The sequence below is a fragment of the Anneissia japonica genome, unplaced genomic scaffold (assembly GCF_011630105.1).
Source record: "Anneissia japonica isolate Jap-2015-1 unplaced genomic scaffold, ASM1163010v1 scaffold3782_len1007564_cov172, whole genome shotgun sequence".
In the NCBI taxonomy this organism is placed as follows: domain Eukaryota; kingdom Metazoa; phylum Echinodermata; class Crinoidea; order Comatulida; family Comatulidae; genus Anneissia; species Anneissia japonica.
In genome coordinates this window covers 378252-391096 of record NW_022716546.1, presented here as the reverse complement: position 1 = coordinate 391096, position 12845 = coordinate 378252, and the positions used below count along the sequence as shown (strand labels likewise).

The window sequence follows — 12845 nt, the reverse complement described above, 5'->3', positions numbered from 1 at the left end:
TACAGTTAGGACTTCCTACTTATCTATCCTAAGAATTTGATGCCACCCTCTTTGAAAAATTCTGGATCTGCCCCCTTATTAGATACTTGAGTCATTTGATAAACTTTGAGGTCATATCACATTGTAGCAGTTGAGAAGATGTTGTCACTTAAGGACATAACCTTTGACATACTTTTTGAGTTTACTTGACACCGGTGATTTGACACAATTTTGCTTGCTTTGAAGTAATAATTTAAGGTAAAACATTGGAAATAAATACTAACACATCCAACATTATTTTTAATTTATGAGATTTTAAACCATAACAATATTTATGGTCATGTGATGTGACATAGATTTACAGAGTGTCATCATAGAGCATGATTCAAAGCAATACTACATTAATATATTTTGTTCATCCTAGAAATTGTCTAGTGGTCATGGGCATGGGCTCAAATCCCTTAAATTGCCAGGATGTTTGCTATCCTCACAATTCCACTCCCTATGCCTCATAACTCGCACATAACACGTAGGGCATCGTTCCATCCTGTAACTTGGGGCCGGCCCCACTCCCTCCCCCTTTTTGGAAAGTAAAAAAAAAAAAGAAAGAAAAAGTAAAAAATGATCAACCAAAACACCTCCGAGATTATTTTTTGGGCCATCTAAAAAACAAAAATTTTGCGGGGGCATGCCACCAAACCACATAGGGTAGGGTAGTGTTATCTTGATTGGCCCCACTTTCCGACATTTCTGGATCCGCCCCTGCAACTGGTGTGGGTACAAATGTGAGTAAAAGAATATAAATCATAAATAATTACCTTTCTTTTTGCTGTTGCGTGCAATATTCCGGAGCCTTTGAAGTTCATTCTTTGCAACACGTTCCTTCTTCTCTTTCTTTTTTTTAGCAAACTGATCTTCATATGGGTCTGCGAAACAGGAAAAACAGCAATTCTTGTAAAAGAATTTTTTGATGAACAGAAACTTTTTTAAAGAATTGTATTATTAATGAATGCTTACCTGCTTTTTGTGGCACCTCTAATAACCAATCTCTCTTAAGGTCACCCTTACTTTGGAATCCCCATCTTGGCACCCATTTCTGAGAAAAAAACCCAAGTAGATTGTTAGCTATGCAGTGCAATATGCAAGAGACATTGCTCATACCTTAATAAATTAACAAAAATTGTATACATCAATGAATGATTTGAATATTTTTTATTTTAACCTTCAATAACTATACAAGTCAAAATAATTAAATCTTAAACAATTAAGAACTATTATTTTCAAACCTACCTGTAATTCTTCATCCCACACTTTGCGACTCTTTTTCTTATTTTGTATTCCTTTCATCTGTGCAAATTTCTCCCACCTTGTTGTAGCCTTAGGTTTTGGAATCTAAAGATTAAAACAATTATATAATTTAGTCCATGTCAGATATTTTCTATTAAGAGGTAGAATGTGAAGACAATGAAAAGCAAAATGATAATAAAAGGAAAGAGAGCAATTGTGATGAGGATATGAGGATAATATTGTGCCTTAAATTCCTGGGAAACAGAGATGTTTGGCTTCATTTGCGTTTTATTTTATTTTTTCCTGGTTTTCTTCAATTAGATGTATTTCATTGGTACAGCCTTTTAGCAAATACTGTATACAAAATTGAAAAAAAACCCCCAAAAGTGCTCTGATCTTCAAGAAATAGCACTAAGTAAGTGCTGTAATGAATGACGAAGCCATAAAGGGCCTTTTAAAAATGTAACTTCTACTGGCAATAAGAAAAAGTAATCAATAGCAGAAAAACTGAAAACCAGAGGTATTTACAAAAGAAATCTTAATTAGAGTAAAAATCATTAAAAGGGATGGGAAGAGATGATAGAAATTGTGGTGGAAGGATTGAAGATATTATTATTAAAAGGGACAAAAAAAGAAGACAGTAAGCAGGATTGTACGGATAACAATGTAGAGTACCGAGTTTATTAAAAGGGATTGATAATAAAGGGAAAGGAATGAAGATGAAGATGGACTGAGGATTATTTGAAGGATTGAGAAATAAGATAACGTAAATCCTTGAATAGAAGTCAAAGGGGCTTAATCTCGAGAAGAAGCCTATCTTGAATTGAAACCCCCCCTTGTTAGTATGCAAAAGTAGCCCTCGAAAAGAAGCCTGTGGGCTTGTGTTCAAGATAGCAAGGCTTTTTTTCGAGATAGCACAGTACATACACTGTACATGAATTTCAAAGAAACAAAATAAATTCAAAACACGCTTGGCTTATACAGTAGTTTAGGTGATTTAATGATGGTTAATACACTCCATGATGCAGAATACAGTGTCCCTATTTATTGTTTTATATTAGTAATTCCCAAAATTTATAGCATTAGCCCCTCCTCTACTTTGCAAATTAGCCTCGAAAAGAAGCCCATTCAAAGTTCGTAAAAAAACAAATGCCCAGGGATTAAATTCAAGGTTTTGCACTACAGTAGATTTGGGATTATTGAAAGGATTGTGGAAGAAAAAAGAAAAGCAATACGGAAGGACTGAAGGTGGACTTTAAACAGACGGGAAAGAAGGATACTATAGTTAGCAGGATAGTAGGGATGCAGATAAAATAAAGGAGAAATGATGATAGAGATAGACAGAATGAAGATGGACTGGAAATGGACATTTCTAGAGTGTCCATCAAACTTAACAGCTGACCAATCAGAACAGGGTCAGGAATACAGGCATGTCTCACAAGCACACATTTTATCCCACAAACGCATGTGTTTGCGTATGTTTTAACAGTGTTGATTTGTTTGACCTTAGCAACAATATCCAAGGGCAGGGCTTAGTGGAAATATCCATTAAAGAGATGGATAGGTAAAGAAGTTAAAATGGATAATGAAAGGATTTTAAAAACCAATGGGAACAAGAATACAGTATGGAAAATAAGACTGGTGGTCACTGGGATTAATTAAAGAGATAAAAAAAGTTATAGCTATGATTTTCAACTTACTGATTTTTCTCTTGGAAGTCTGGTGACTGGTTCTGGAAGCTGTCAAATAATCATAAGTATTTCTAAATTTTAAATTCTGTGACAAAATAGTTGTAATATTTATAATCTATTTTCATTGTTTTTCCATTTATATTGCAATCATTGACAGAATCAGTAAAAGTACAATATTGTAATTACAGTCCTAATCTATATAAATTAAATTGAATGGATTAAAGAAAGTTAGAATACTTTGTAAATCGTTGAATAATTTATCGCCTAAATTTATTGCATTTCTGGTTGTAAAAGCACATAGAGGTCTGTACATTATTCCCTATATAAATTCACAACTATTATTAACTACATAAAATAAACTCACCTTGACTGTTATTACATCTTCTGTTCTTTGTGCAGGAAGCTGTTGGAAAAGGAAACAGTCATTTAATTTAAATATCAAATTAGATGCAAAACCTTAAAGAGGATTCAAAACTCAAAAAAAAAAATCAGGCACATACATTTGGCTCCGTGTTTTGCCAGCTACGCGGATTGCCTTATATGCGAGAATACGGTATTTATCTTCCCTCTTAGATTCTGCACTCACCTTCCATATTTCATTAAATAGCAATTGCGTGTTTTCTCTTGCTAATTCTGTCAGAAAATCATTCTTGTTTTTTCTGAAAATCAAAAAAAAAAGTTTTAAAATGAATCTGATGTGATTGATATTAATACTCTTCACACAAAATAGGCCTTTTTTACGAATCGGTAGACATCATGAAGTGATTACAAACATTGCGAATCAGCGGTGCATAACCAACGCAAATAACATAAGCTTTTGGGCTGATTTTCTGACATCATGTTATTTAAAAAATCATAACTCCATAACAGAGCACCGTATCCAAAAAATTTATCCAGCAAAATGTTCTTAAAAGACTATTCTACACCACTATATGATTGAAAAAAAAATTGAAAATTTTTTTTGAACTCTGAAATCAAGATTTAAAAAGAAAAGCCTATCTCAGTAGTGTATTAAAATAGGTATATGCATTACAGTGCAATAGTACTAGTAATACTCTGAACTGGCATTGTTTTAGTTACCATATGAGAGTTTCCTGTGTTAAAAACATGATTTACTATGCTATACCTCTTTATAAAACATAACTTGTACTTTATAATAAGAGAAATCTGTATGTTATTGCTACTTGAAACAGTAACAACACGAAAGTCCTATGCTACTGCACTGTAATACATGCCTATTTTAATACACTACTAAGATAGGCTTTTCTTTTTCCATCTTCATTTCAGAGGTCAAAAACATTTTTCATTTTGGTATAGACTAGTGTTTTAAGAACATTTTGCTGGAAATTTTTTTTGGATACGATGCCCCGTTATGGAGTTGTGATTTTTTAAATATCATGTCAGAAAATCAGCCCAAAAGCTTATCTTATTTCTGTTGGTTACGCACCGCTGATTTGCAATGTTCGTCATCACTTAAATATATTATGTCTACTGATTTGTGAAAAAGGCCTATGGACTGGCTAACTTTAATATCGTGCATTCTACGAGTGTATTGTTTATGGGTTGTTTTGACATTTGATACGCTGCATGATTGACAGAGACCGAAGTCTGAAACTGACAGAGTGGTTCAATATAATTTTTAGAATCTTCTTATTTATTCCTCATATTAATTCTCATAAATCGAGAGTCAGTAACCGGAAAAATTTGCTGCGCTACTGTATAAATTAATAGCAGGCCCTACTGTACATCAGATCTGGTACCACTAGCCCCTCTATGCTGTGCTACAGTCTACACGTCACACAGTACAGAATCGCCTGCAAACATGATGCAGACAGGAAATGTTGGCGTGATTTCCCCACTTGCCTGGCTGGTCTATCTACTACTAGAGCTAGGCCTACCTGGGCTATACGGAATCTTAAGTGAGCATTTTACCTTTGTTCAAATCCTACAATGGGATTTGAATCACAGACTAGAAGGTTCCCTAAGTCAAGAGTAGGCTCTATATCTTTCTTTACAACTAGACTTTTAAATTTCTTAGCTTCTTCGTCGATATTTTTCAACACGTTTTCGATCGTGTTGACTGTGTCGGCTGCCATCATTAAAGTTTACAATGGACTTTCGGGACCAGACGTTTTAGAATTAGTTCTGTATCTTCATCTTGGGCTGTTTATGTAGGTTGAATTTATTATTTGTATTTATCAATATTCTACAACTAAAAGTATTCTTTTATATACCGAATAATATGATACGCATTCAATAAGTTGTAGGATAAAAAATTGAACCAAGTAAGTATAAATTTAGAGTTGATGGCAGAAGTCTAATACATACAACTGCTAATATACAAACGTTGAGGGCAGCATAGCGGTCTCTTCAGCCATATCTACAAAGATGGTAGGTGCTTCAAATGAAATGACGACTAAAATCTGGCATAATCCATTGTAATATTAAGTATCATATACATTTTACAGCCTTTACCGACTCATTAATAATATTTATATTATTTTTTATCTTGATTGAAGGGTATTGACATAGACCACAAGAAGGAGCGCAAGGTTCATAGGACCGAGCCTAAGAGTCAGGATATCTATTTACGGCTCCTGGTCAAACTCTACCGTTTCCTTGCTCGTCGTACCAATGGCAAATTCAATAAGATCGTATTGAAGCGTCTGTTTATGAGCAGGGCTAATAGGCAACCTATGTCTGTTGCTCGATTGGTAAGATATCTTTATTTTGTTATATTTCTTCAGTTGATTAGGTGGTGGGGAGGCTACACGGTCACGACTCGCAGAAGTACACCGGTTTCGGACGCGAAGTACGCACCTAGGCCTAGTGTAGGGCAGGAGCCCTAGGCCTGTACCACCTTAAATATCAGTCTTATTTTTAATAGTACTACAGTAATGATATACAACCATTATATTACTCACTTACTAGGGCCCAGGCCTGTGTTTGCATTACATCCGGCTTATTGAGTATCAACATCAAGTAAAATTTGTATTAACTATCTTATGCACTACGAGAAAATAATAATTTTCTAATGATTATCCTCGTCCACTGATTGAAGAACTAGGCCTAGTATATAAATAAGACGTGTATGATTTCATGAGCCTGCACAAGATGGAACGTATAGACACAAAACGGTATTGATGATGGGCTAGGCTTTTTGCCTAGTTATAAGTTGCCCCTCCGCTCAAGCAGTTTCTTCACACAAATTTCCGTGAACGTACGCAGTTGCAAATAACAATTAAACACGCCTTTTCTAACCTCTCCTTTTGTTACAATCTCACCCTGTCAAATAATTTAATTTTTTTATTCATTGCATAGGCCCGCAAGATGAAGCTAGCCAACAGAAAAGATAAAACAGCAGTGATCGTAGGCACAGTGACAGACGATCTTCGAATTTTTTCACTCCCCAAGATGAAGGTAAATGGTGCATTTTGAAATATAAGTTTTTTTTATGAGGAATATAATCAAAAATATCAAAACCTTGTATGTACACCCTTTACAGGATTATCATTGGGAATGTAACACTGCCTTCTCCATGACATTTGCTATCAATGTTCAAGCAGTAGGCTACTACAAAAAATGTTTGTAATGGTAGATAAATGTATCTGTAAAGAGGGAGGGAAGCACAGGGAACGGGAAGATAAATGGAGAATTATTTACTTATGGTGGTCCATCAATAGGAACAATTATTTTGATCAAAGAAAGAAAGTACAGTGCTAAATATTTGAAATGTATAAACACTAAATAATATATAAATTTACCATTCTATGGCATTCTGTGAATAATGTATTGTGGTTAACAATGCTGTGGTGTGATTTCCTGACTGAATGTTAATTCATTTGGCATTATATGCTGTAATATGCCATGTACTTCTTATTATTTTAATTATTATTTTCAAAATTATTAGGTATGTGCTCTGCATGTAACAGGTGGAGCCAGAAAAAGGATACTGAATGCTGGTGGTGAGATAATGACGTTCGATCAGTTGGCACTTCAGGCTCCAAAGGGGCAGAATACTGTCCTCCTTCAAGGTAATGCACAACTGTGAAGAACAATGCCAGTGGCAGATTCAAAGGGGGAGGACCACCCTCAAAGAAATGAAAAAAAGATAACGGTATTCAAATTTAAGTCTGAGAATGCCATTTCCTTCATCTAGAGGTTCCATAATCATACTTTTTCACACCATCCGCCTGTGAAAGTCCCTCCCTCGGTCCCTCTATTTCAGATTCCTGAATAAACTTGATAAACCAAGCAATTTAATGTGGAATTGTTTATATAGTAACCTTCTAATAATGGGGATATATTTGGGACCGATAAAAGTATCTCCTGAATAGGGGCTGTCCAAAATGCAAATATGTTTTCCTTCACTTTGTGCCTATTAATGTATCACCTTTATTGGGGAATTCCTTTAATAAGCATGTGCCATTACTGTAATTTAATGTTTGATTTTTTTTGTACTGTAAATTGCAAAATGTTTGTTTTTTAAACTAAGAGCGAAGTAATTATTATAACTGTGTCGAGAACATTACCTTCTGTCTCTTATACACATCTAGATGTGTATAAGAGACAGGGCCATATGTGCGTTCCAAAGGCAGGAAGTTCGAGCGTGCTCGTGGTCGTCGTGCCAGTCGTGGCTACAAGAACTAAACAGCTGTTTTTATGCCACCCAAATTCTGATGGGATTATGTAAAAATATAGGAAGTACAAAAAAAAAACAAACCAACTGTTTAATTGACCATGGAGATTTTACTTATGTCTCTGTGATTGGACCATCTTAACATGTGTATGATCTGTTATGATAAATAAATCAGCTCTACAAGAAATAATGCATCTTGTCTTTTCTTGTTGGGTAAAGAGAGAGTCAAGATAGAATTGATACAAGAAAACATCTACTGTAATATATTTAACTTTATTCAAATATTGGAATAAAATATTACCCATACCACCAAAAATAGTGATTTAAATTTTCAGTAAGAAATTTATTACCTAGGATATAAGAAAATTTAAAAATTTACTCTATATACATTCATAGAACAGAATTTTAAAAATACATTGCAATACAGTACTGTACCTGAGAAAAAAATAATTTTTAAAAATACAGTACACTGCAATACAGTACTGTACCTGAGAAAAAAATAATTTGAATATGTTTACAAATTTCACCTGAGCTCAAGTCACAGCAGGAGCAGTCATTCCAGCTGCAACTGACAAAAAAAAAGGCATTAAATGGTGAGAGCTTCACCCACCCACCCCAAGACCCCTCCTAAATACATTCGCAGGCTGGCTTGTGTATATCCTAGAAACACTGCTGCTCTCAAAAGCTGTATTGGCCCCATTGCAAATAAGTCGTGCAGATTTTTGTGAGTAATCCATGATGTTCGCACCGAATATATCCAATGTTCTTCAGTAACCTCCTTCAAAAAGTGATGCCATCGCATCCAGGTGAGGTTCGTAATCACCATCAACATTATCATGTGAAGCTACTTTGTCCATTTTAATGTTTGTTGGACTTCGTTTTTTTGGTGGTCTTTGTGGCTGTTCCTGTTTTGGTCCAAACTTCTCGCGTATAAATTTTCTTGATTGCATGTCTGCCTAAAAAATGAAGACTACCTTTTACTAAATTGCACATTGACATAAAGACCGTTTTCCTGGAGGAGTATTTCTAATCATGCTAAAGTAAACAAGCTAAATATATCTATTCTACCTATTTGAAACCAGGTACAGTGGTGTCATGTTTGGTGGCAACAGGCCTGTAGCGTGACTTAATTTGTGGGAGGTTTGTTCAGGACCTTCTTGCTTGTATGATCTCCGATACTTTGGAGAACATTGTAAATATATCTACAAATATCAATTTTTGCGTTTTAAAATGCGAACCTTCTCCAGTTTTTTTGACCGTTCGTCGTAACCCCCTTAACCCAACCCCCCCAAGCTACGGGCCTGGGCAAATAGTTATAGAGCGACCATAACAAATAAATGATGTAATGATGTGCGTTATGGGGCCCTGTTTAATGCAGAAAATTCCTCCATCTCGCTTGCAGACTAGCTAATAAAACGGGCTCCTCTGTGTCAAGAGACCGTTCTAACCACTGTGTGACACCATTATCAGGTACCCCCATTCAATATACTATATAAAGCCCTGTCCAGACTATCAAATTTTATTTGACAAAAACATGCGACATGCCTATATATAGTTATGATGACATCACATCATGACCATACGCAGGCATATCATGACTATATAAGGACACATCATGACTATATATGGGCATACAGACTATATATATGGGCATACAACAGTTTTTTGTGAAATAAAATTTGATAGTGTAGATGGGGCTTAAGAGTGGCTTTAAACAAGTTTGGATAGTGTTGAATTCTAACCTCTGACCTCAAGGTTTGAATTCCAAAATCCATCTGCTATGCCAACTACAAAAACACTTACAAAAAAAAAATACTCTTAATTCAATATATGTAAAACCAACTAAAGAAAAATGTACCTGTCGAATGGGTTCTGGTATCCGATGTTTGCTACAGCGATGCACCAACTGTACAGCTGTCTTCAGACTTATCCTGTGTCCCACAGACACATACACTGGATTTGGAGCTTCGTTACAGACTCTCAGTACCTTTAAAATAACATAGATAAATTGCAATTTGTAGTTTGAACTGCGCATGTCCATGTCAAGGTCAATTGACATAACATACACAAAACATAAGTTTATTTTGATTGACCTTGGATATGGGCATGTGCAGTTCAAATTACGAATTGGCTTATTGTTTTAAAATAATTAACGTGACATTGGTGCCTTTTTCAAACTTGATTACTGTTACATGATTTGACATAATACAAAATTTACACTTACCATTCCGTGAGTTTTGCCAGAAGTTCCTATTAAAGGAAAAGATTCTCCACCTTTCATCAGCTGTTTAATCTGTAAAATATGTTTATAATGTAGATACTAATTACTAATTATTATATCATTACAGTAAGAATTAATGTGTACAGCATAAAATGATAATTCGATGGCTCACAATAAAACAATTGCTCTATCTGTGCCTTTTTCAAATAATAATAATAATGGGTATAATTTGTATGTATAGTGCACAATGTCAATAACTCTATGTACTTCAGATCATTTATCCTGGTTATTGGACGCCTATACATCATAAATACTTAACAAACTGGGTAGAAATTAGGACATTGGTAATTGACCCTACCAGTTATTAGTATTATACTTCTGGGGTGAGAGGTAAAAGGAAACCCATCTAATTTGAGACCACTTTTTTAAAGACACAAATGACAATCTTTTAACACAAAGCTAACCCTCTAATTGGAAACCATACCATGTGACCACTCCCAATTTTCAGGTCTCAGAGGTGGTCTCAATTTGGAGGATAAACTATACTACATGTATTAGTGTTACAGGCTGCCATGGTTCAAATGTTAATACAAAATTAAGCATAATTATTATAACTGTGTCGAGAACATTACCTTCTCACCATGTGCGGCATCTTTTTCAATACCATCAACATGGTGGAGTTTCTTAGCAACACCAACAGTTGTCATGCCAGTTATAACACCAAGATGGCAGGCAATACCAAATTCTATATATATATATGAAAAAAACAAACAAACATTACAATAACAACAAAATCAAACAAAGAGTTAATAATGGTGTATGTACCATATGTTCCATAAAAAAAGTTACGCTTATATTGCCCATCAATGCAAAAGCTTCAATGAACTTTACAACCACACTAAGGAGGAAAAGAAGTGGAGGGGTGTGGGGGCAGTAAAAGAAAGAGATGTGTTTTGAGTGAAGCCATGAAGTTCTCTAGTGTGCAAGCTTGTTTGATGTATTCTGGAGTTTCATTCCACAGAGTGTAAGAAGCAAAAGGCAATGATCTTTGTCCATAAGGTAAAGTCTTGGAATTCAATCACACATACCTCTTGGATGTAACATTCCATTACCATCAACAAATATCACCTGAAGTATAGGGGGAAAAAAATTATTGGTATTTTTCCATGACTAGTAGCCCTTTGTTACACACTAACTTAAATTAGTTTTAACACAAGTTTTTGCCAGCTTCAGTCTATGCTGGCTTCCTCTGGTGCAGTCTGATAAAGGATAGGATAGTAATTGTCAATTTATCAGCCTTAATTAATAATGTGTAATTTAGGATTTATTTTTATATAATAGAATTTATATTTTTTGTACAGAAAATAATGCCACCTAATAGTAATTGTTTAGTTTTTGTTGGTAATCTTAATGCATATAGCAATCCACTTCAATGCCTCCTTTTTAATGTATTTAAATGTTTTTATATTGCAATGCAATCAAATTCAGCCATTGGCTGCCAGTTATAAATTATATAGCAAAATAAATAAACTATCATCATTTTCATCATCTTTACATTTAGCAATTCTAACCTGTGGTAGAAGTTCTGGGTTGTCTTTTTTTAGTTTTTCAATGCTCTCAATGTGGAAACTAACTTCCCTGAATGCCAGGAATCCAGAGATGTAAGGAGCTGTCAACTGAATATGTCTGCAGCGACTGTACACCACCTACAACATTAAGAAGAGAACAAAAGTATGTTGTTCAGGACTGGCAATGTTCTTGCTTTTTATGGACTTTCACGTACCTAACATGGCAGAATTACTTTTACCCCTGGAACCCACTGGCCTCCACCAGAAAATCGCCAGACCCCTGCCAGAGAACATGGACTTCTCACCCTAGGTCCAGCCACCTGCAATATAACAACTCATGTAAGGAGATGTTATCACCAACTTACCTTCAGATCAGGATAACTGCAGACTACTAAGCAAGCACAAGCATTGATGTCGTCTCCCTTCACAAAGGACAGGTCAACACCGCCAACGTAGGTCAGACCCGAAAAATCACTTTTTTGTTGCCATGGTTCCACATCTTCACACACTAGCTTAGTTTTTAGTTCTTTCTGTTCTCTAAAGATTTGAAATTCAATTTCCTGAATGAGCCTTATGAATGGTTACGAGGAAATGGTTCTGAATTAATGTCTAAAACTTATATTTAATTGAGAATTTAATTAATTTCGATGTGTTCCAACTGAACCGCTGTATAGGCCTACTAATGACTGTATATAATTATTATTACAAGTATAAATCATATAATAATTTACACACATCAATTATGGCCTCACGTTTGTCATTCTTTGGAATCACCGGTACTCATATTCTATTTATGCTTTTGTCAGGAACAAACTGTTACTGTATCATATTCTATTATTATCATGATATTACCACGATTTTTTTTTTGATGGAACAATGTCTGATTAAATAATTAATAAAGAACTTACAATTCCCATTTTTCCTTCAAATCATCATTGATATTTTCAGGATCCATGATTGATTTTCCTGTGAGAGAAAATATAAAGTACGATATACATGTAAACACTACAGTATAATTTTTGTTACCGGACAAAAAACTGTCTTTGAGCATGGACAGATCAACAAACACAAGCAAAATCAATTTGTGAAGATCTGTCATGCATACTTACAACCGGTCCGTAGGCCTATCTGATAAATTCTTCACAAGCTAATACTGTAATTGGCAACGCATGGCATCATCATCCCATCATATTAAAAAGCCGTGTAAAGGCCTACTTGTTTTGACAGACACACACGTAGACCAGGCCTAGGGCCTAGCTGTTCGTTGAATAAACAAACATACGGTAAACTGAATCATAAACGCACAAAACCGGCGATAATATTACAGTCGACGAGAAGTATACCTACATTGATATTCTTACCATGCTTTTGCCCACTGCTGAATCTCAACGAAGGATGCGAAGGATGAGCTTTTGCACTTCAGCATGTGTTGTCATGTTTATTTTTATTCTACTAATCCA

At 35.0% G+C, this 12845-nt stretch overlaps 3 protein-coding genes across 5 annotated transcripts in view; 1 reads left to right on the top strand and 2 right to left on the bottom strand.

Moving 5' to 3' along the window:
* Window positions 1-5060, bottom strand: part of LOC117109712 (ribosome biogenesis regulatory protein homolog) — a 9572-nt gene extending 4512 nt beyond the window's left edge. Inside the window, exons 1-7 of the mRNA XM_033252098.1 lie at window positions 4890-5060; window positions 3544-3616; window positions 3322-3360; window positions 2967-3005; window positions 1270-1371; window positions 997-1075; window positions 798-905 (exon numbers count right to left, since the gene is read on the bottom strand). Coding sequence (XP_033107989.1) covers window positions 798-905; window positions 997-1075; window positions 1270-1371; window positions 2967-3005; window positions 3322-3360; window positions 3544-3616; window positions 4890-5056 — 607 coding nt within the window. The 5' untranslated portion in view covers window positions 5057-5060. The remainder of the gene's footprint in view (window positions 1-797; window positions 906-996; window positions 1076-1269; window positions 1372-2966; window positions 3006-3321; window positions 3361-3543; window positions 3617-4889) is intronic.
* Window positions 5061-5304: 244 nt separating this feature from the next.
* On the top strand, window positions 5305-7023 carry LOC117109704 (60S ribosomal protein L18-like). Its single transcript, XM_033252087.1, has 4 exons — window positions 5305-5348; window positions 5477-5671; window positions 6279-6377; window positions 6868-7023. The coding sequence occupies exons 1-4, from the start codon at window positions 5346-5348 to the stop codon at window positions 7006-7008; spliced, it is 438 nt and encodes a 145-aa protein (XP_033107978.1). The 5' UTR covers window positions 5305-5345; the 3' UTR covers window positions 7009-7023.
* A 591-nt stretch (window positions 7024-7614) lies between these two features.
* LOC117109703 (endonuclease V-like) lies at window positions 7615-12844 on the bottom strand. 3 transcript variants are annotated; one of them, XM_033252084.1, is made up of 9 exons: window positions 12747-12844; window positions 12294-12351; window positions 11751-11922; window positions 11389-11523; window positions 10906-10945; window positions 10450-10562; window positions 9821-9889; window positions 9455-9583; window positions 7615-8552 (listed from the first exon to the last, which is right to left on the bottom strand). In XM_033252084.1, the coding sequence occupies exons 2-9, from the start codon at window positions 12338-12340 to the stop codon at window positions 8364-8366; spliced, it is 894 nt and encodes a 297-aa protein (XP_033107975.1). In that variant the 5' UTR covers window positions 12341-12351; window positions 12747-12844; the 3' UTR covers window positions 7615-8363. The 3 variants fall into 3 exon arrangements, with proteins under 3 accessions (XP_033107975.1, XP_033107976.1, XP_033107977.1); XM_033252085.1 differs by having other exon boundaries at window positions 12733-12834; XM_033252086.1 differs by lacking the exon at window positions 12747-12844 and adding an exon at window positions 12495-12686.
* Between the last annotated feature and the right edge of the window lies 1 nt (window position 12845).

Bases quoted from the DNA above. Each gene is read 5' to 3' on its own strand.
- LOC117109704 (XM_033252087.1), top strand. The intron at 5,672-6,278 runs GTAAGATATCTT...TTCATTGCATAG, and splicing joins CTATGTCTGTTGCTCGATTG to GCCCGCAAGATGAAGCTAGC. The intron at 6,378-6,867 runs GTAAATGGTGCA...CAAAATTATTAG, and splicing joins TTTCACTCCCCAAGATGAAG to GTATGTGCTCTGCATGTAAC.
- LOC117109703 (XM_033252084.1), bottom strand. From the start codon at position 12,340: ATGGATCCTGAAAATATCAATGATGATTTGAAGGAAAAATGGGAATT. The intron at 11,524-11,750 runs GTAAGTTGGTGA...TTAATGTTGTAG, and splicing joins GCAGTTATCCTGATCTGAAG to GTGGTGTACAGTCGCTGCAG. The intron at 10,946-11,388 runs GTTAGAATTGCT...CCTATACTTCAG, and splicing joins ACCCAGAACTTCTACCACAG to GTGATATTTGTTGATGGTAA.